General features: G+C 50.2%; 2 protein-coding genes across 5 annotated transcripts; one reads left to right on the top strand and one right to left on the bottom strand.

Annotated features, from left to right (window-relative positions):
• The first annotated feature begins 689 nt into the window (after window positions 1–689).
• On the top strand, window positions 690–3,027 carry ATXN1L (ataxin 1 like). The gene has a single exon (XM_054389524.1). The coding sequence runs from the start codon at window positions 690–692 to the stop codon at window positions 2,766–2,768; it is 2,079 nt and encodes a 692-aa protein (XP_054245499.1). The 3' UTR covers window positions 2,769–3,027.
• Window positions 3,028–9,846: 6,819 nt separating this feature from the next.
• On the bottom strand, window positions 9,847–20,467 carry ZNF821 (zinc finger protein 821). Of its 4 annotated transcripts, none has more exons than XM_054389910.1 (6): window positions 20,378–20,467; window positions 13,463–13,592; window positions 12,825–12,969; window positions 12,159–12,254; window positions 11,485–11,651; window positions 9,847–10,786 (listed from the first exon to the last, which is right to left on the bottom strand). In XM_054389910.1, exons 1-6 carry the CDS (start codon window positions 20,415–20,417, stop codon window positions 10,132–10,134), a joined length of 1,233 nt encoding a protein of 410 aa, XP_054245885.1. In that variant the 5' UTR covers window positions 20,418–20,467; the 3' UTR covers window positions 9,847–10,131. The 4 variants fall into 4 exon arrangements, with proteins under 4 accessions (XP_054245885.1, XP_054245884.1, XP_054245887.1 ...); XM_054389909.1 differs by having other exon boundaries at window positions 12,159–12,263; window positions 12,831–12,969; XM_054389912.1 differs by lacking the exon at window positions 13,463–13,592 and having other exon boundaries at window positions 20,374–20,467.
• Between the last annotated feature and the right edge of the window lie 1,559 nt (window positions 20,468–22,026).

Genomic DNA, 22,026 nt, shown 5'->3' with positions numbered 1-22,026 from the left:
GCCCGCCGGCGGCGGTGCTGAGGTTGCCACGGGGCGGGCGGTAGGCGCGGCGCCATCGGGCCCGGGCGGGCGCGGCTGGTTGCTACGACAACCGGCGCTGCAGGTATCCCGTGACGTTAGCCCCGGGGGCCGCGTCGTTCCGCCCCCTGCCGGTCAGTGAGGCATTTCCTCCGCGCGGGGCGTGACGCCATCGCTGAGCGCCGCGGCGCTGGGAGGGGTCGGGCCGGAGGCGGCCGCGGGCGGCGCCGGGGCCGATGGGGGTCGCGGAGGAGGAGCCGGGCGATGGCGGGTGAGCCGCGGGATGCGATGGGCACCGGGCGGGCCCGCGGAGGCGGGGCGGGGCGGGGTGCGGTACGGCCGGAGCTCTGGGGCCGGGGGTGGGGCCGGTGGTCGGGCTCGCGCGTCCTCCGTCCCCTGGGCTGAGAGCCAGGGGCCGTCGCCTTGCTTGCTCGCTCTCGGTGCCGGGACTCGGGGCTCCCTCTGTTCCTGCGGCCTGGGGGCTCGCTGCGCTCCCGGGACCCTCTGTCCCTAGTTCGGTGGCGGGGCCGGCACTCATGGCTCCCTCTGTTCCTGGTACAGGTGAGGCAGCGGCCGGCAGCGGGGACCTGGGAGCCGGCGTGTGGCAGCCCCTGCGGGTGCCCCCATGAACGAGCGTCGCGGCCGGGGCTGCCGGGACACCACGGGGCACCATGAGAGCGGGCCACGAGCGCAGCCAGGAGTGCCTCCCGCCAAAGAAGCGGGAACTTCCCGCCGCCAGCTCCGGCACCGAGGCGGGACGGGCGGGGGGTACCCAGGCTTCAGGCGAGGGCCCCGAGTGGGCTCGGACAGCTGGGCTAGGTCCCACAGCGCTGCGCTATGGCCCTGGCGAGGCCACAGAAGCAGTGCCAGGGCTGACGGTGGACCAATATGGGATGCTCTACAAAGTGGCAGTGCCACCTGCCACCTTCTCCCCCACGGGGCTACACCCTGTGGTGAACGTGAGCCCCCTGACCCCTGCCTTCAATGTGACCTCACCAATAATCCAGCACCCGGGGGTGCCTTACCCTCCCATCCACTACGCGCAGATCCCTCCAACATCCCTACAGTTCATCGGCTCGCATTACACAGTGCCCTATGCTGTCCCTCCTGGCTTCCTGCCTAGTCCTCTCCTGTCTCCTTCCACCAACCTCACCGCCTCCCATGTCCCCCACTTCGTGCCATATGCCTCTCTCTTCACGGAAGAAGCCGCTCCTTCCCCCCAGACTACCTCTCCTACCCACACCTTCAACAAATCCGCTTCTGCAGTCTCTCCTTCTGGCCAGATGCAGCACCATGCTGGGACGCAGCCATTAGATATTACACCAGGTAGAATTCCTGTTTATTATCAAATGTCTCGGCTACCACCAGGGTATTCAGCATATGAGACACCTACAGCAGGAGGAAGCCCAGAGTCTCCTCATCAAGACAGTCAGCTAAGTTCAGAGGTAGCTGCTGCTAATGGTGGACAGAGGCACCTGGAGCATAGTGTGATGAGGAGGACCAGCGAGGCTGTGGACTCTGCCAGCAGTAAAGCTGAAGAGTGTCTGCCAGGGACTGCAGTGGGATGTGTGGTTGATGGACAATTCCTTTCAAGTTACCAGACGCTGGGAACAGAGGTCTCTGTGCCAGCTCAAAGAAGCACCCCAGATGCTGATCTGGAGGTTCAGAGGGTGGTAGGGGTGTTGGCATCTCAGGATTATCATGTTTTGGCAGCCCAGAGGAAAGATGACCCGAGCCCTTTAAACCTTTGCCATAATGTCCCTGATCAGCAGGGGGAGTCAAAGGATGCGCTGAGGAACGCAGTGGAAAGGGCTGCTGCCGAGCAAAGCCAGTCCAGGAGTCCATACGTAATGTCCCCTGAAGAGCCGGTTAGACAAAGACAGTTAACCAAAGGAATGGTGATAGCCAACGGCAAGCCAGTCCTGGTTCCCGTTGGATCTGAGCCCGTCCGGTTTTCTACTTCAGAAGGCCTAGTGAGGCGGAGCCCTGATGCACAGGCTCGAGGAAGCATGCTTGAAAAGGACTTGGCTCGGTCACAGCTACCCAGCTCTTCACACTTGCCCTCTCACTTCATGAAAGGAGCCATCATCCAGCTGGCAACAGGGGAGCTGAAGCGGGTAGAGGACCTGCAGACTCAAGACTTTGTTCGCAGTGCGGAGGTGAGCGGGGGCCTGAAGATCGACTCCAGCACTGTGGTGGATATTCAGGAAAGCCAGTGGCCTGGGCTTGTCACTCTGCATTTTGTGGTTGGGGAGCAACAAAGTAAAGTGAGCATTGACGTGCCACCAGAGCACCCCTTCTTTGTGTATGGCCAGGGCTGGTCCTCCTGTAGCCCAGGGCGGACTGCTCAGCTCTTTGCTTTACCCTGTCACAGGCTGCAGGTGGGTGATGTCTGCATATCAATCAGTTTACAGAGCATGAATGGCAACTCTGCTTCTCAGGCTAACCACCCTCTCACAGATCAGCTGATACCTACTAGGGAGAGATCTGAAAGAATGGCTCTGGTGTCCAGAGAACCATCTGACAGAGCTGCTGAAAGGAAGAGCCACACAGATAGGGACAGTGCAGTCCAGAGCTCTCATGCAGAACCCTCTCAGCCTGAGACTGGCAGTCAGCACAGCTGGACAGTCCCAGGCTTCCAAAGATACAGCATGCAGGCAGAGGAGCCTCGACCCTCTCTGCTCCGTCCCTCTTTCATTCCCCAGGAGGTCAAGCTGTCTATCGAAGGGCGTTCTAATGCAGGGAAGTGATCCCTTTGAGGCTATGAGTTAGGGCATCCCCTGTAGGTGAGCCTCACCATCAGATGGAGAAATTGCACAGACTTCATGACAGGTTCACCAGCAAGGCTGCTTTCTGACTGGCAAGACTGGCTTTATTCCAGTTTAGTGGCTGACCAGTTCCTCTTGGGGAATCAAGAGGGCTCCAGTGCCTCAGGGAGCAGCAACAGACTAGCTGGGGTAGGGAACAGGGATGTGCTCATGAGTTTGTGATGGGAGCATTCCAGAGGTTGGAGGCTGGGGCTTTCTCACACCTCCCTGAGGAACAGATTCCCTGCAGGGCAGGGTAGAAGCATTTCAGGATAGGTGGGGAGACGAGGAGGGCAGATATGGCTTAGGGTAGCAGATGAAATTGCTGAATATGTTATTCCTCCTTTCTCATGATAGGGAGAGATGGGTCCCCACTGGAGTTTAAGGGGCTCTACTCCCAGTTTCCCTTTTCTTCACACATGCACTTTAAAAGGACCGTTCACCGGTGGAGCTCTTGAGGGCAGGACGGAGATGCTTCTCTGGTGGTTCTGTTTAATGTCTCTTCCACTGAATCCAACTGCTCTTTCTTCTTGCAAAGAATGTATGGATTTGAATGAATCACAGAAATTCAAGAGGAAGGATCAAAAGGATGGGTTTGGGTGTAGGTGAATACGGAACTTAAGCACTTGGGATGGGACGAGTTGGGATGGGATACATCAGTTTCCTGCTATAAACATTTAATTATTTGCCACCAAATTGAATCTTCCTTCCCATGTTAATACCTTAAAAAAACGATCTCTTGGGCTTGTAGCTTTTGCAGAGGCTTAGCCTATGGATGAATGATGTTGGGAGTTTTGGTTGGATTTTGATGTTTGGGTTTTTTTTGAAGCTGGAGTAAAATATATTCAGCATTCTCTAGGGAAGAATAGGAAACATACACCTTTTCTGTGAGAAGACTGAGACTATTTTGTAATTAAATCATAAAAAAAAAAAAAACACAACAGCATTTCCAGATGGCTAATTCTTGCCTGCAGGCAGTTTCCTGAATAAGCTCTAGACAAGAAACAACTGTTGTGCATGTGCAGGCAAGGTACAAAGTTTCTGCTGAGTACAGTTGTATGATTAATGTAGGGACTCAAAATATCACAGCATCACAGGGTATTTTGAGGTGGTTTTCTGTTAGTTCTGGTGCTTCATTTTGGAGTTCCTCTGCAGAGCAACACAGTAAGATCAAGAGTAGTCTTCATCATGGTGAGATGTAATACAAATGTAGATTAATACCTCGTTACGGTAATAACACTCCGTTCAAGTGAAGGCTCCTGTAGTTACACTAATTTGCCCTCTCTGGTTATGACACCAACTCTAGCTGCTTAGCTAGGATGAAAAATAGTCACTATTATGTTGAGGCTAAGAGCCTTCACTGACTTAAGTAGGGTTAAGTATTTCCTCTATTAAGGTGCCCATCTCTGTGTTAGGACCAGGCTTTTGGGAGTGTTTCAGTGTGCAGGTCCCCACTAGAGTTCTGATTCTGCTCCCAATGTTCAGCATACCGTTTTTCCATCTCCCTTCTCCTTCCTAAAGTTTTCTTTTGAGCATGCCTGACTGTGAGGGCACTGCTTCTCTCTTCCCCTGAACGGCTTTTGTGCCAGCAGCTCTCCTCAGCATCGCTGTCACTCAGTCAGCTTGCAGTGATGGTGTCTTAGGGCGGTTCTGCATGCTCTCCAGGAATGTGTCCTTGTACTTGGCTGTCTTTAGTTGACTGTGTGACAGGGGTGCTCTGCCTGGGTATTAAGCAAATTTAGAGAGTCTCCAGAATGTCCCTTCCATCGAGGCCCCAGCCCTATTTTCCTAGCACATTGCTAGCCATTTCTGTTGCCTTTGAAATGCCTGCATCAGGACAGTTTTTCTTCAGGCCTTAGGTGAGATACATGCTACTCATGCCTTCACTTGTTGTGCCTCACGGGGGTTTCTCCAGGATGAGGATGCTGCCTGTATCACATGTAGCTTCCCCCAGATGACACACTGCTTCCAATCTCACCAGCTGCATGTGAAATTTGTGAAGTCATGCTGATGCTGTCACGTGAAGATTCTGTCTCCTTGGGTGCAGCAGCTGTGGGAGCAGATGCTATTTTCATGGCACTGTTTGTCAGTAAAAGTGTTCTGTCTGGGCCCAGTAGCCTGTCCTCATCACCTCTGTGTTTCACCATTGCTGTTCATCACTCTCTTACGCAAAGACCTCAATTACCGTTGGTTAGTACTTAATGCTCAGGATAACCAGGCAGAAGGCAGAGGAGCGCAGGTTGTCTTGCCTGTTCTTTACGTGGTGCATGCAGAGGAACTCAAAGCTGTGGCAGGCAGCTAAGAAAGGGATCTTGCATATGTATGGTGCGTGAATCTAACAGGCTGGTTGCATGCATAGAGGGAAGGTCTGAGCAGCTGAAGGGTGCAGAGCCCCTTGTGCATCTTTGAACACAGAAGTCTGTCTTTTACAGAGAATTTGGCGAGCCTGCCATATCTTGTGTGTGTTGGTAACTACTCCTAGATCTCATCTGCACTGAATAGTGGCCTGAAAGGGCAGATGCTGATGTAAAAGGCAAGTTGCTGTGTGGTTAAAATAACTTTGTACTGTAAGCAGCTGAAGAGCTGTGAAGGTGCTCACCCTGTTGTTTACCTGGTGCCTGGACTGTGGTTAGCTGCTCATCTGCTGAGTGTGGTTCTGGGCTCTGTGGAGCAAGCCAGGGTGAATTTGACCTTGGTGCTTCTACCCAGACTCGCCATCAGTCCCATTGGTGTGCATGTTTCAGCTGCCAGCGCTTACGTATGCAGTGGTTTGGGGCACATCTCATGGTAGGGCACTGAGGTGAAGAATCTGGGCATCTGGCTGCTTGCACCAAAGGCAGCAGGCAGGATGGGGCCACTGTTGGCCTTCTGGCCCAGCTTAAGAGGACTCCTAATCACTGAATCTGTTTTACTGGGTTCATCTGGTGCTCAGCACCTGTGGTGGTGGTTGTGCTGAGCACTGAGGCTCACCTGAGATAAGGAGTGTGTGAGACAGGCTCTGCTGCAGGCAGAAAAGCTATGAACGAGCTCATGGGGGAGGGTCTTATTTCTTAGGTTTACAGGAAAAGGAGGAGATAAAGCCAGGAGATGTTGTGGAATGAGATGGTTATCTGGGCTTTTCTGCTGGCAGAGACGTGACAGCTTCTCAGAGAAATGTACTGTTTTCCTGCTGCTATTGTGGAGGGGAGGAGAGCTGTGGTCTGTCCTGCCTGGAGGTGGAGGCCTCCTGGTTTTGGTCTTATCCAGCCCACGCTCTGCGGCAGGAGTCTGTAGGATGCCATAAGGGGTATCTGTAGCCACCTGTCCCATTTCACAAAGCATTCCGTGGGTCAGCTGCCTAGCAGAGGCCAGGCCTCTTTCTGGGCTGCATGTACACTGTTGCTCCAGGAACATGAGACTTGCTCCAAGCGACAAGCGCTCATCACTACCAGTCTATGCAGAGGAAGCTCTGTCTGGAGAGCAGGAGAGTTGCAGAGACCCTTCTGCATCCCCTTTCCAGCAGGTGCACCAGTATAATGCACTTTTCACATTAAGTGTCCCTGCCCCCTGTCCCCATCCCACACTTGAAGTCACTTTCCCTCCTAGAGAACCAACAATCCTTGTAACTCAGAAAATACTGTAAAGGAAACTACAGCAGCTCGAGTAGCCCAGATGCTAGTTCCTGCCCGCAGCAGTTCATGTGCCTTTCCCTAGTGTTACCCACAACTGCTCTTTGTCTTTCAGACTGTCCTAGGGCCTGAAACTTTGCAGAAGCTTCTCAGATGGCTATGAATGCACATTCTGTACACAGTTTGGCCCAGGACATGTTCCATGTATGGCTTAAAATGCTGATGGTCAAGGCCCTTCCATGGTCCACATATGTCTGTGGAGGACAAGACTTGCCCCTAAAGGTCCTTCAAGGCTGCTGCCACTCACCCCACAAACACCCCCCCCTCCCTTCCCCCCATTCTAGTTGTTTTCTGCTTTCCTGGCACCTTAGCTCCAGAGGAGGGTCTGCCCATGCAAAGCAGAGAAACAGGCATGTGGCACTGGGGAACATGGGCTGCCCCAAGGCAAGGAGGTCTTTGTAGATAAGTGCTGATCCCTCAACTATAATCCCAGTTATGTAATGGCTGTATTAACATGTAACCAACTGCATTGTATCTAAAGCCTTAGAACTAGTCAGGTGCTCCCCTCCAACCTTGTTCCTGCCCTTCCTCCTACCTGATCTTTAACAAAGCATTAATAATTCTAAGGATAATCTCTATTTTGTTGTGCTTTTTTGTAACTGTTTTAAATAAATCAATTTGTACTGTATATTTGTACTTTTGGTGAGATCCTTTTTCCTGTTTTACCATTTTAAGTCTGTACTTGGCTACACACAGATTGTATTTTTATTGTTAATGCTCTTATGAATATTGCATTTAACTTGTTGACTCTGTAAACACAGTATATATCTATCTATCTATATATATATATATATATATAAACCAATAGCTTTTCCTTTGGTGTTTGAGACTTCTTGGTCGTCTGTAGCATCAGTGATCATTAGTATGTGGCTTCTCTGGTCTTACATAGTGATCAGGAAACTCATGGTAAGGGCAAGGTAAAGGCTGACAAGTGGATTATAAGCCATAATTCCATCCTCAAATACTTTTGCTTTTATATAGTCTTTCTTGAATTCCTGGGAATGATGATCAGGTGCCAGTGAAACTGCAGGGAAAGTTTCAGCTGCAGATTAAACAGTGAAGCTACATCTCTGCTGGCCAAACAGAACAGCAAACTCTGTTGGTCCGAATATGAAAAAGAATAGAGGTAAGAATAAAAGTGAGAGATCAGTTCAAAGATCCAGGGAACATAGGGTGAATACATCCTTGCCAGATCTGGTGCCATTTCCCAATGAGAGAGAGGAAAGGGTGGCTTCTGGATGTCAGCAATATGTGATGAATAATGTGTTGAAACAGCTTCCATAAGGTGAGGAAACAAGGTGTTGGTACAGTGGTAGGTGAAGAAAATTAGTGTTGAGAAGATTAAATGCTTTTTGTAGCAAGCTTCCACAGGAGTGGAACTGAGGTTAGTTTGTTAACTGTGAAAAAGAATGCAACATGATGCCCTTTGAAGCATTAACTGGGGCTTTTGGGGACTTCAATCAAAAGTTTTTTGATCTGAGAAAAGAGGGGAAAAGCAGGTTTCTAAGTAGCCTGGACAAAAGGTTTTGCTTCTTGTTTTAACTTTTCTGATCTCAAGTAGGAGTCTTATGGTCACTGTTTCTGACTTAATGCAGAGAAGCAGCCATTGGAGAGAAGACAGCAGTTCCCAGTGTATCCAGACCACCCTGTAACCGTGCTGCAGACCTCAACTGGAAATGCTGTGAAAGCAGCTGGGGTGTTCAGCCTACAAGACACAGATGCATGGCACACCGGTGTTTGGTGGGCTGACCTTTGGAAACCACAAAGCTACAGCATGCATTTTTAGATGGTCATTCTTAAAGAAACCAAATAATGGAGAGTGTACCACCCCTTTGCCTGCCGTGAGTCCCTCTCTGCTCGTGTTTTGCCTTTCCCAGTTTAAATATGCCTAGGTTTAATTTCCATAGTGGCATAGTTTCATAATGATTTCTATTAACAGTGGGAACCTTTTCATATGGGCACAGACTAAGATGACCTTTTGTCTTGGCTACCTCTTGAATCAGTGTGGTGGCTTGGAAATTCCCCCCTCAACATTGACTTTACCAGACTAAAGGCTCCTAATTCCTTACCCTCTGGCAGGTTTTTCAGACTTCTTGTAGCTTTCCATGGCTCTTCCCTAGCTGACTCCTCTTCCATGTTCTTCTCATTGGTTTTGCTGATGAGTGGGAGCAAAAGCAACTTTCTATTCTACCTGTGTGGTTCTGGTTACTAATGGTCCCCATTTCACCCTCCAGTGTTGTTTGCAGTGACCACTGAAAGTCACTGCTGCTCACAGAGGATCTGTAGTCCCAGATGAGCAGTGTTGCATTTGGCTACATGGAATAGTTGAACAAGCTCAGGTTACTGTTAGGTCATGGACTCACAGAACAGTTGAGGTGGGAAAGGGCCTCATGTAGGTCATCTGGTCCAAGCCCTCCCTGATGAAGCAGGACCACCTATAGCCATTGGCCCAGCGCTATGTCCAGGCAGCTTTTGAATATCACCAAATTGAGAGACTCCATAACTTCCCTGGGTAACCTATGTCAGTGCTCTATCACCCACACAGTGTAAAGTTTTTCCTGACATTCCAGAAGGATCCTCCTGTGTCTCCCTTTGTGCCCACTGTCTCTTGTCCTGTCACTGGGCAACACTGAAAACAGGCTGTCTGCATCTTCTTTACACTCCCCTCAGATATTTATACAGATTGATAAGATGGTAAGATCGTCTCCTCCTCCCTCAAGCCTTTTCTGGGCTGAGCAGTTCCAGCTCTCTCAGCCTTTCCCAATGATCTTGCTGGCCCTTTGCTGGACCCTCTCCAGTATGTTCATGTCTCTGTTGTACTGAGGAGCCCAGAACTGGACACAGCACTTCAGGTGTGGCCTCACCACTGCTGAATAAAGGGGAAAGCGAATCCACACAGTGTTACTGAACTGACCTACTGACTTACTGTTTACCATTCAATCAGCTTCTTCACTTGCAAACCTGAAATGCTCTTTAAGTGAACATTAACTAATGAGTAAAGCAGGAAACTTTTTGTTTGCTTGTTGACTTACTTCAGTCAGTCTGTTAGTGTTTATATCAGGTATCTGAGAACAGGAACTCTGTTTACTCTTAGCTTTACCGTGAATGCTACTACAAATGATTACATAATGATAGTGTTAAGAGAAAGAGTGTGCAGAGCCATTTCCAGGGATGTGACATCCTCCTTTGCTTCCTCTTTATGGGCACAAACTTTAAGGGATTTAGTCCTGGCAGAGTTGTCCTCAGCTCTCTAATTCAAGCTGCAGTAAACAAGATTCCTTGTTAGTAAGGTATGCTTTCACCTACAGCAGAATTGCAGCAGCCCAAACCCCTTTAGGGGGAAGGGTCCAAGAACAGAACAAAGCACAAAAGGTAAAGAAAGGCACTAAATAAACGTGAACATTAATTTATTTTCCCCTGCTCACAGGCTGTAACTTGGCCCCTAGAGCAGACTGCATCCTCAGAATCTGCTCCCACCAGGCCTGCTGTGGCAGACAGCTCCGTTCTCCTGCCATGTTCAGGAGAAAACCAGAACCATCTGTCAGGGAGAGTTAACCCACAGCAGCCTCCTGAGTGCCAAATCCTGCTAGTGTATCCACGGCAGGTGCAGCAGTGGTAGCACAGTCCTTGGCTGCAGCTTAATGCAGCGTGGTGTTGCTCTGCTCCTCAAAAGTCATTTTGCCCAGCAGCTGGCTCTCCAGTTCCACATTGCTCACTGGCAGCTGGAAAAAGTTCATTTCAGCTGCCAAGGCAGCCATGGCAGAGGGGTCCTGGCCAAACTGTGCCCGGAGCATCATGTCCATTTTCTCCAGGCGACGCTTGAGCCTCTTGGCCTCTCGCTCCCGGATGAGCCGTGCCTGTCGCTTCTCCGGGGTCTCGTTCGCGCGTTTCAGCCTCATGGCCTCACGGTCTCTCTGCAGGCGCCGCGCCCGCTGCTCGTCTGTCTCCTGCATGCGCTGCAGGCGCTTGGCTTCTCGATCCCGCATGCGCCGAACTTCCCGCTCCTCAGGGGTCTCATTGTCGCGCCGGCTCTTCTTGGCTGTGCGTTCCCGCTCTAGGCGCTGCAGCCGCACCTCCAAGGGCTCGTTCTGCCGGCGCAGCGCCCACTTTCGCATGCCAGGCGCCTGTGCCTCCAGCAGCTTACGATACGCAGCACAGTTGTTGCACACTAGGAGGATGCCCGCAGGGTACACGGGCGGGTGGAAGGTAATGTCTTTCCCCTCAACACTGGAGGAGCCCTCGCTCTGTGGTGCTGGCAGGCGATCTGCACTGAGCACCTCTGGCAGCTTCTCACTGAAAAGAAGAGAGAGCAGAGTCAGAGACCTGGTGGGACAGCAGAGTCCCCATCTCAGACTACCCAGGAGGCTGCAATGAACAGTGCCCCTACTACAGCTCATGACAGAGGCCTCTGCTAACCGTTCCTGCTCACACACGTCTGAGTATCTGAAATGAAGTATCTGGAATGAAGTATCTGGGAGTAGGAATCAGTATAGCCCAGAGCAGTATCAGGGTTGGAAGAGCAAAGAGCAGGAATTACCCAGCAAGCTGCTCCTCATAATCATTTTTTGATTTCTTCTTTCAGCCCTATTACACCAGTCACTGGATGATCTTCCACCAGGCAGGACACAATTTCTGCCTGTAGTCCTGCTCTGGAAATGTTGAACCCATCTGGGCAGTACTCTAAAGAGATTCCTGGGCAAGGGAACCATCCGATTATTCTCCAGTGACTGGAGACCCCAGTGCTCTCTGCACTGTACCATCTCTCTGCAGTGCTAAGGAATGCTCTTTTAACAGCACAGCTCATGGAGATCTTCACAGGTGATGCAGAGCTGCAAGCAGAAAGGGTTCAAGAGAATCTCATGGGGGGTGTTTACAACTCTCCCACAGGCCTTAGCAGGTCCAGAGCCATGCCTTCTGTGTCATTTAAGGCAACTCAACCTCATCTTTCATGTGGGTACCTAGGCCCACTCACCAGCCAGGGTGACCCTGACCTGTTGAATGTGGCATGGCTGGTGAAGCGTGCTCCACACACTGCACAGTTTGACAGCTGGTCCTCTGAGTGGATCAGGAGATGTCGCCCAAGGGATCCCGGTGAGCTCAGGGCTCTGCCACACACAGGACACATGTAGCTCTTGGCACTCACCACAGCTGCTGTGTGCTGTAAAACAACCACTGTGTTGTTAGTTACAAACTGCCCAGCTCCCTGCCCAGTCCAAGGCAAGCTCAGCAGATACAGCAAACCATCCCAGTCCAAGGCAAGCTCAGCAGATACAGCAAACCATCCGGGTGAGCCTCTTGGAATGAGAACACTTCACCGCTGTACAAAATAAAGAACTGAGTGATTAAGAGGAAGGCTTCTTATCTCACTGAATGATGTAAAAATTGCTTTCATGTTTAATCTCAAGGAACTGCTTGGACTCAACCTGCAACTGCTTGCAGAGTCTGCCTAGGGATAGAGTATTGTTTTCCACATTTGCAGACTGGTGCCTTGCTGATTCTTTCCCCAAGAGACCCTCAGCTTACTGCTGTAAGCTTCAGTCACATCCTAGCTAGAAGCTTAGTTCTGTGACTCCAAAGACCAGAACAAAGATGTCCTGTGCTTTGGGTTGTTTCTGGATTTGGGATTTCAGACTAGAGATTTCCCACTGTTCAGACCCTCTCTTACCTGGTATACATGAGCAATGAGCTGCTCTCTGCTTCCACACTCCAGCTGGCAGAGAGGGCACTGTGAAAGCCCCAACATAGAGTCAGCATTCAAACTCTCAGGCACCTACAGGGAGGAAAAGCCACTTTGGTGTAAGGCACATAGACCCTGCACACAGCCACCCTGTCTGGCCTTGCATATAGTCAACCCTGCAGGCAAGCCTTGACCAAATCAAGTGCTGTGCCCAGTTCTGCTGGGGCTGGTTCATGTCCTTGCAGTTTGAAAAGTTCTTCATTGTAGCCTCTGAGCAAACCTCTGGCTACCTCAAGGAGCACAGCCAGAGGCCTCCTAGCCTCTGCTTGCACCTAGGCTCTTGCTAGTGCAATGGTTCTAGTAGGCAAGATTGCTCTGCAACAGAAGGGAAGGGGCAGTCAGAGAAAGGCACCAGAAGAGAAGGAAGGGGACACACTCTGTACAGTCATCTTGGCCAGCCAGGACAATGATAGTTGATGCCTGCTATCTCCTCTTCCTGGCAGCCCAAGGGCCCTTCATACCCTATCCTCCTGCTGGGAGATGTTCTTTGGAGGAGGTGGGAGGTAGAAAAAGGTAAGAAGCCATGATGGGGGGAGAAGGTGGTTACACATTACCCTTCTCTCTCCCTGGGAGGCTAAGATAGAGCCGGTACACACTTGCCTCATTTTTCCTCATCACTGGGGTTTCAGCCACAGGTTGTTCTGCATTCTCCAGTTCTTTCTTCACTTTCACCATTGAGCCATCCTCTTCAGATGTATGGGAAGAAACTTCATCCTGTGTGGTTTCTTCCTCATCACTGCTACCTGGAACATACAGAACAGTTATTCCAAGTGTCAGGACCCTGAAGGCACTCACAGGTCCTAGTTGTCATGGCTGGCATCACCTGGACTCTCTATCCAACCTCTGTGACCACAGGCTCCATTTAAACTCAGGCTGTAGAATCTTTGGGTCTGGGCTGTTACCCTGCCTTGCTTGACAACCACTAGACCATTGGCTGGAGCTGCTGCTGTTGCCACCCTGCTCTGGTAAGCTGGGACTGCATCCTGGTGGTGAGGTCATTGCCCAGTCTGTGTTGTGGTGGTCCTTGGCTCCAGGTTTGCTTTCCCTTAAGGAGCAACCCTGCTTTTGCTGTTTGCTGGCAAAGTCCTGCACAGGAGCCAAGGGCTAACCCAGAGGACGAGATGGGTAGGAAGGTCCTCAGAATACCCCCAACAAGCCATGCATCACTTAGTCTCACCCCTTGTCAGGGTCTCCCCAGTTCACTACCTTGCCATTATTGGAAGGGGCAGAACTCACTGCTGCTGGAGTCAGGGTCTTGCAGTGGATGAATGGCTGGCCTTTGGTCCCCAAGAGCTCCAGAAAAGTTGTTCTTCATCATGGCTTGGCGGGCTTGTTCCTCCAGTCCTGCAAAGACTTGCTCCCCTGGCAGCCACAAGGACAAAGAGTCAGACTGGTGCCATTCCATTCCTTTCACCACCACAACAGGTGTGGGGCTTCTCACCTGCACTGTGCAGAACCTCTGAAGTCACTTCTCAAAATGCACTTAAGTAACCTCTCTACTTGCCTACCATGCAACACCAGCTTGCATCTGATGATGTTAGCCCAGTCCCTTTGTGTAGAACAGTCATGCCAGTGGAAACATACAGCACCAGCCTGCTTTCTGCATACTCTTTACATGCCACTCCAGCCACAAAAAAAAACCCCTGTGAGATCCCATTTATCTGCCATATGTAGCCAGCTGGCTTTCTCTGCTCCCAAGCTATCTGCCAGCAGAGCTACAGCTCAGCTCTAAGTGGGGGTAGCTGCTCGGGGATTATGGCTGTGTCCCAGCTCAGCTGTAGTGCTCTATGGCTCTGCTAAATCATTGTCCTGTTCCCTGCTCTGACAGGCAACTTGCACAAAAATATACCTCCCCGAGGGTCTGGCACCTCATCTGTGCTCCACAGGGATACTCAAACCAGGGATTGTCCTTGGCATCCTCTGTCCCAGGAGGACTGAGGACAAGCTGCCCTTCAAGAAGGCATCTATGCTGGAGCTGGTGTTCTGCTTGTATAGTGGGTAACTTGTTTTGCTACTTTGCCTTGTCCAGGGATGGCTCTGGCTAAAATAAATCTCAGTAACACTTCATATGCTGCAAACAGAAAGCTAAAGGAATGAACTCAGAAAGATGGATGTTTATTTAGAATAGCTTACAGTCTGTTGTGTTGAAAGACACTGATCACTAGTACCTCAGCTCAGTAGGAGATGGCAACACATCAAAAAAAAGCAATTATTTGTGCTTCTCTGAAAGAACACTTCTTACAGCAATCATTGCTAAGGAGAACTTTTGGTTCCAAAAATAACAATAAAAGGCAACCATTAATTTTCCTATTAAATTAAAAAAAATACTTTGTTCCAGATGTTCTTGTGATTTACCTCTCTCAGTGGATAAACTGGGATAAACTTCAAGGTGCTGAAGTTCCCAGTGGGCTAGCTTTTGGATTAAATCCATCAACTGATTTGTAAGCTCTCAAGAACCACTCAAAGCATAAACGCAAAAATGCTAAGGAAGACGCAGTGCATTTTTTCACATAAAGCAAAAGTCAAAACTTGGCCTTCAGAGGAAAATTTACATTGGGCCACATCAGTATCACCAGGGAATTGAATTCTTGACCTTTGAGAGAACACCAGTCCTGTTACTAGGACAGGTACATTCCCATATGATGAACAGTTTCAGCCAGCTTTGCCCCATATTCATACTCACACTGCCTTCCTGGTGCTTACCTCGCAACTTCCAGCAGTGCCATAAAAAGCAGTAATTTATGGAAGATTTCAAAGACTCAGAAGTTTCACCGAGACTGTGGGAGAAGAGTTTTAGTTCCCAACATCCCCATGGAGGTTTCCAAAAGCATTTGAAGGCATTTATCATTCTGTTTCAGAAATGTGAGAAAGATTTCTGTAATGAAGGCTTCAGAACACCATCCATGGGGGGCTGAAGAGGTGCTGAGGAACACCCCAGGTCTATTTGTCACTGAAAGCAGCAGATACTGCCATGACTGCTGTGACATATGTACCCCCATCTAGTACTAGGCCATTCTAGTACTGAATGGTTTTTGTAACCTGGAATGCTGCTTTTATGTCTGGATCATAACCCCACATTGGTGGGACTGAGATAGAGATGGTATGAGCAGCAGACAGTGCCTCTCCAAGGAGCAGATATCCACAAACCACCAGGATAAGAGCCAAGAGGCAAAAAAAAGTATTGTAATACAAAGTGTGGTGTAGTGAGGAAACCTGCATGACAGAGGATAGATGTAAAACTGTGCTGGGAGATATGCTACCTGTGACAGAGTAGCAAACTGGATTCCCAAACACCACTGCAGCTGCCAGTGGAAGCAGTGAGGTGTTTATTTTCTTCCACCTTTCCCTTTGCGTTTCCACTGAGCGGCAGCCTGGGGTCTAATGGCCTCCAGGTTCCTTCCTGCTCAGGCACGCAGACTATGCAGACAGTTTGGAGGATTATAAAAGCTGTGACCTTTACAAGAGGTGACTGAGGAGGGAACTCCTGTCAGTAACGCAGGCATCAGTCACAACAACCAAGAGAGCCACTGTGTCTGCCAGCAGCCTTCCCACATGGCACACCAGAACCAAGTCAGCATTGATTCAGTGCAGGGCAGAGAACCGTCAGCTTGCAGCCAGAAATGCAAACTGTTAACAAACCAGTGCTGTTAGCAGATGACACCTTGTGCATTCTCCACTAGCCTGGACCTAAACAGCCATCAGAGGATTGGAAAGGATAAGCTTTTAAAAAAGCTGTTTTCAGCTTATGCAGAATTTCTTAATGTATTAAACTAATATTGCCTCCAGAAGAACTTAGGGAAGAGTGTCCTGTTCACCTACTGATGGACTCAGTCCTACCTCGATGAAGCTTTAGAGCTCTAATGTTTGACAGGTACAATGTTATACTTTCATTGTTTCTGCCCACACTTGCTCACATGCAGACACTTAACACTCCCACCCCTTTCAATACACTTCCATTTGTTTGGAAATGGAGTAAGACAGGGAGCAGCTTTAGGATTGTGGCTATTGGGTAAAGGATCTTAAGCTCAATAGTGAATCCACAGACTCTTCTCCAGAAGTTTCTTTATTAAATACAAAAGGGCTGCAGGCTGACCAAAACAAGTCACTGTATTTGCTTTACACACAGCTGGAGATGCAGGACAGAGAAAGATTGTACAAATGCCTCTGCTTTGCACTCCAGTTCTCCTCTCCATAATCTTGGAAATGACTGGGATGCCAGGTGAGCAGTTGTGGAGGTGGGGGGCAACCCTGTGGTACTGTGCAACAGGCAGTTATGACTGCTAGGATCTGGCGGTGTAGCAACTTGGTAGCCAGAAATTATTTTTTTCCTGAGCCCTTCCCTTCTGGAACTGTATGAATGCAGGATAACTCTCAGATGTTCTGGAAAATAAACACACAAACAAACAACCCCCAGCCCAAAATCCATAAAGCAAGGTCAAAAGAAACTGCATCATTCCCCTGTCTTCCTTCCTAAACAGAAAGGCCTCCCAGAGATGAGCCACTTCATTCCCTCCTTGCACATCAATTTAAAGTCCCTGTTCCTGTAGGTCTTCTCTGTGTTCCTTTCCTGGACCTGAAATCTGCAAGTCTTTCCACCACTGTGGATCTAGTCCACCTGCCCCATCGCTATTCTGGGTTGTCCACACTGCTGTAGTGGTTACTGAAATGAAAAACAACACAATTGAAAGAGTTAACAACAGCAGCCCACAGAGCCCTTTAAGAACCAAGAATTTTGATGCAAGTAACATTTCTGCTTGGTTTTGAATGCTGGGTGCTATTTCTTAGAAGATACTTTCTCTTCAAACTGGGAATACCAGAGATGGCAGAATTCAAGGAACACCAAAGAGCAGAGAATGTGTGCATGTCAGAGGGAGAGGGAAGGAAAGACAATTAACGGGATGTTGGGACCAAGACAAAGAGAGCTAGGAGTATAACTAACAAAAGCTGTTCTCAAGAGTCCTAAAATAAGCACCACTTGCAAAGGGTACAAGCAATAGAAAGTAAAGCAGCTCATGGGACAGCAGGGAGAGGAAAAAACGGAAGCACGTGCTAACACCTGCAGCAGATTTTTGGCAAGCACCAAAGCAGCCCACAACTGATGAGGTGACAGTGCAGCAACGGGTGGGCTTGAGTGTGAGATCTGATGAACTGCCTAGAGATTTTAGACATTTATACTTTAGACTCTGGGAGAGAATAAAGACCAAATTGAACCAATTAAGGTGTCTCCACAGGAAGAACGAGACTGCAATGTATTTCTCTATTCAGTGTGGAATTGGCAATGTACATTCCAGTACATTCCAGTGTCACTGCTTTGTCAGGTCCAAGTGTTTTTTATGAACCATGTGGTAAAACAAAATTAGATTAAGAGCCAATCGTGCTGCAGCCCTGCCAAAGGGGAAATGACTACAGTTAAAACTGTAGAAGGACTGGCCATCAGGCACAATGAGATTTTTGGTGATAATCGCAATTTTTATCATAGTTTCTTTATTATTTTGAATTTCCTTATGCATCAGCTTCCATTCAGAACTGTTTTGACCTGTAACCACACAGCTTCCCAGCCAGTCGCTCTGCATGCCAAAGTGATTCTGTGCTAAGTGAGGACAGCAAACGTTGTTGCAAGAGCAAGGTTAAACAAGGCCATGCCAAGCCTGGAAAGTAACCCTGGAAAGAGGTGGCACCAAGCAAGCCATGGAGAGGAGACCTACAGCTGTCACTTGCCCTCGTCAGTCCAAGAAAGAAGATGATATGGAGTGGCCATGCAAAGAAGAAGTTGGCACCGTCCTCCCCCAAACTTGTCCAGTTAGATATTCACAGTGGTATTTATGCAAATCCAGAAAGCACTTCCCCAGCCCCATGGCCTGCCAAATCACACCCCAGCTGCAGACGACTCCATTAAAAGCTGCATACCTGCTGTCCCATTTATTCCTCTCCTCCCAACCACTCCAGTCCCTGTGAAGAAGTCTCAATAATATGTCTGCTATGTCTCAGCCTGACTCCTCATTCTGCTGGCTCACCCAGTTCTTGGAGCTGATGCTCTCTTCGATTATCCTCGTCAGTGCACTGCATGGCATTTCTGGGCCCTCCAGATACACAGCAGGCTAGATAGACAGAGAAGTCCCAATGATTTGGTGGTGTTCATCATAAGACAGACAAGATTTTCCATCCCAAGGTAGAGACATTGCCAATGACGTGTTTCTTCTGTCTTTTGGTCCCTTTATTTTCTTGTGCTCCTACTTGCAGCTCTTGATGGCTCCCGTTGAATAGTTGTTGTGTAGCAATGTACTGCATGTAAAGGAGGTGAACAGGTCGCAGAATTTCCTCTCTCTGACACACCAGATGTCATAGCCTCAACCTCATGCCTGCTAGTAGCATGTTTGTCAGATAGCTTCCCCTGAGACCAAAACTGGAGATACAATCACTTGTACTGCAGATAAACCCCAGGAACGTTCACTGTGAAAGCAGTGCACAGCTGAATATATAGAGTTTTGTGTAAAACATCACAAGCTTCTGAAGAACATAACCCTCAAGCAGTGGAGTGCAGAAAACAGCCCACCTAAACAGCACAGACACTCTACCTGCATCCTTAGAGCTGTGGAACTCCCTGGTTTTCACACACAAGAGACCATGACTACACCAGGGGAGAGGTGAGCCTGAGTGCATGCCTTATCTAAGTCTAGTCTGAACAGCAAGCAGCAGTATCTGAGCACTCTCAGCAGCAAATGCATCAGGACACAAGATGTGTTACTAGCATCATAGGACAAAACACAGGACATACCAGGTTTGTCTGAGGAAGACAGCTCCAAAGTCATTGATGTACTAACAAGCAAATCGAAGCTATAGTCTGCCACTGCTGAACCCAGCACCCAGAAGCAGGAATTGGAGAGCACAAGTCAGTGCAGATGCCAAAAGCCACGCTGGCCACCAAGGAAAGCTTTGTCAGCTCTCCCATGCCTAGCTCCAGCAGCCTATGGGGCTTTCAAGTGCCAGACAGAGGCAATTCTGCCCAGTACACTCAGTGAGTGTGCAGAGTGTTAGGCTGTATCACAGTGTGTTTTCCCCTAGTACAGGGAACAGCATGCATAGCTTCCTGTTGCTGTACCTATACAAGAGGCAGCACAGGTAGAGAGAGACATGCAAGCCAGCAGTATCAGCAAAGGGAGGCAGTGTTAGGGCTGCAGCATTCAGTTCTCTATCTCATACTATGACAGCTACGGCACTTCAGCAATACCAAGGCCCTCGCATCAGCCTTGCTTTCACATGTCTACAGAAACAGAAATTTGTTTTCCTCGTTTCAGACCAAATTCCAGCCACAGAGCTGGGTATGAACAAGGGCATACCTTCAGTCCCCCAACTTCCCTCTGCTACAATCCGTCAGACAGAAGCTGTGCATGTGCAGTTTCCCCTTTGCAGCCAAACATCCACACGTCTCCCAGCTCCACTAACACCTTGCTATAGCCTGCCCACACGAAGTGCTGATGTACAGCACCTTCAGCCCTGTCACTATCAAATGCCAGGGTCTAGACAATGATGGAGAAACAGAGATCTGTCCTGTCAGCTCAGCTCAAGAATGATCTGATAGACTGCATTTATCTGTCCAGTACATGACTTAGACACTACCTACTCCCTGCAAGGAAAGTGCAAATGACTTTCTTTACGTTATCTGGTAGGAAACTGAAGCACACTGAGCCTCAGTTACATGCCCAAGACCAGTTAGATGACTCTGTGGTAGGGCAAAGATCAGAACCCAACACTTCCTGGCTTTCAGCCACACACACAAACCACCTCACCTAGAACTTCTTTTGCTATCCAAAACAGGCCAAAGCCCCAAAGTCACATTTCTTAGTGCACTACCTTGCACTTTTGATGGTGTGAATGCAAAGTGCACCCACAGACCCTGCACATACACACCTACCTTTACAGTGTTAGTTGTTTGGTCAAGCCTATCCCTGTCCTGTCATGCCAGGACACAGCCAGCTCCCCTGATGCACAGAGCTCAGTTTCTCTTCTTACAGTCCCTAAGACAAAACATGAGTAACCACCATTCCCCAACAGACTACACCTTTTCATCATCCCCCTCCTCCCCATCTCACTCCACAACAATCCAGTTAAGGCAATGACTCCACGATACTGTGTAACGGAATACTCACAGTGAACTTTGTTAGGAGTGGTCTGTTTCCGACGGGACATGTTTCCCTGACCTGGGGGCAGTGTTCGTCCCCTCAGCAGAGGGCTCACCTGAGAAGAGAAGAGCCTGTCACACACACCACTGGTACTCCCTGAGCCTCTGGCCAAAGGCAGCTGGCTGTCACTGGTCACTTTCCACCCTTTTGTCTACAGGGCTCATTCTGCATCACCTCAGCTGAATTCAGTGCCAACACCCAATACAATCCATGAGCATTTCACAAACCACCCTCTATGGGCAGTCTCATCCAGTTCTCAGGCAAAGTTATAAGCAATTCTGTCCCCAGTATATAGAAAACTCAGAGTGCCCCACTTAATGACTGCAATCCCAGTCCAGACACCCTTCTCCCTCCTGTCCATTCCCACAGCTGACAGGGCAAAAGCCTAACCAAATGTGTAGACCCTGCCTTATCTCTGCCCTCTCACCCAGAGAGAGACTAACAGGACACAAGGCCAGACCACACTCTGAAGACTGGCATAAGACACTGGATAATCCAGCCCAGGCAGACAAGGGAACCAAGCACCTCACAGTCACAGCTCCAGACACAGCAGCAGCAGCTGATGGGATGGTGTGATCAGCCAAGGACAGGTCTCAAGCAGACAGATATCCTTTGAAGGGAAAGGCCTCACTGCCCCCACAGATTGGCATATGGAGAAGACAACAGTGGTGCTGCTCATCCTCTCTGCTGCCAGGACCTCCCGGGGCAGGCAGGGCCAGAACAGGCAGTGGGGACACAGGGAGGGACCGCTGACACCCCACCTCACATGGGGAGGATGCACCTCCTGGTCTCACACAGGTAGGGACACACTGACCCCCTCAAACTTAACAAGCAGGGGAAATGTCAACTCCTCATCCTCAGACTGCCAGAGGATGGAATCAGTTCCAACAGCCTGCTCCAACAGACAAAAGGAGGAGCTGAACCCACTTACCCCTAAGCAGGACACAGGGATCGTGTCAGCCTCTTCAGACAGACGGACACAAGGACCCCCTCAGCCTCCCACCGACAGACGGATACAGGGATGCCCTCAGCCTCCTCGGAATGATGGACACGGGGATCCCCTCAGCCTCCTCTGAGGGATCCAGCCGGCGGTCCCAGCACACGGGAGGTGGCTGAAGGAGGGATCCAGCCCGAAAGAGGATGGATATACAGACAAACGGACGCCGCTACTCTAGCAGCGGGACGGAAGGCGGAACCCAGCCCGCGCCCCAGAGGATGCTGCCGGACCACCGTGGGACGCAGCCCGGCAGCCGGACAGCCAGCCTGGGCAGACAACCTCAGTCCGGCCCCGCGCGGGCGGAGGAACCAGCGCGGGGACCCCTCCGGCGGACGGGCCCGGCCCGGCTCGCCTTACCCAGTCCCGCTGCAGGCGCCGGGGAGCCGCAGACAGACAAAGGGCTGCCGGACAGACAGACGGGCAAGATGGCGCCGCCGCCAGAACGCGCGGCGCGGGCACGGGCGCAGGCACGGCCTCAGGAGCCCCCGGCACGGCCCGGGAAGCCCCGGACCGGCAGCGGCAGCACCGTGCCGGCTGTCAGAGCCCTGCCGGCAGAGTCCGACTGCAGGTTGCTCGCAGCGTCTCACCTGTCAGCCATGGGTCCGTCCTGGCCGGCAGC

Source organism: Indicator indicator, chromosome 19 (genome assembly GCF_027791375.1).
Source record: "Indicator indicator isolate 239-I01 chromosome 19, UM_Iind_1.1, whole genome shotgun sequence".
Classification (NCBI taxonomy): Eukaryota; Metazoa; Chordata; class Aves; order Piciformes; family Indicatoridae; genus Indicator; species Indicator indicator.
The sequence above is the reverse complement of the archived record's forward strand: the minus strand, read 5'-3'. Positions and strand labels throughout refer to the sequence as shown.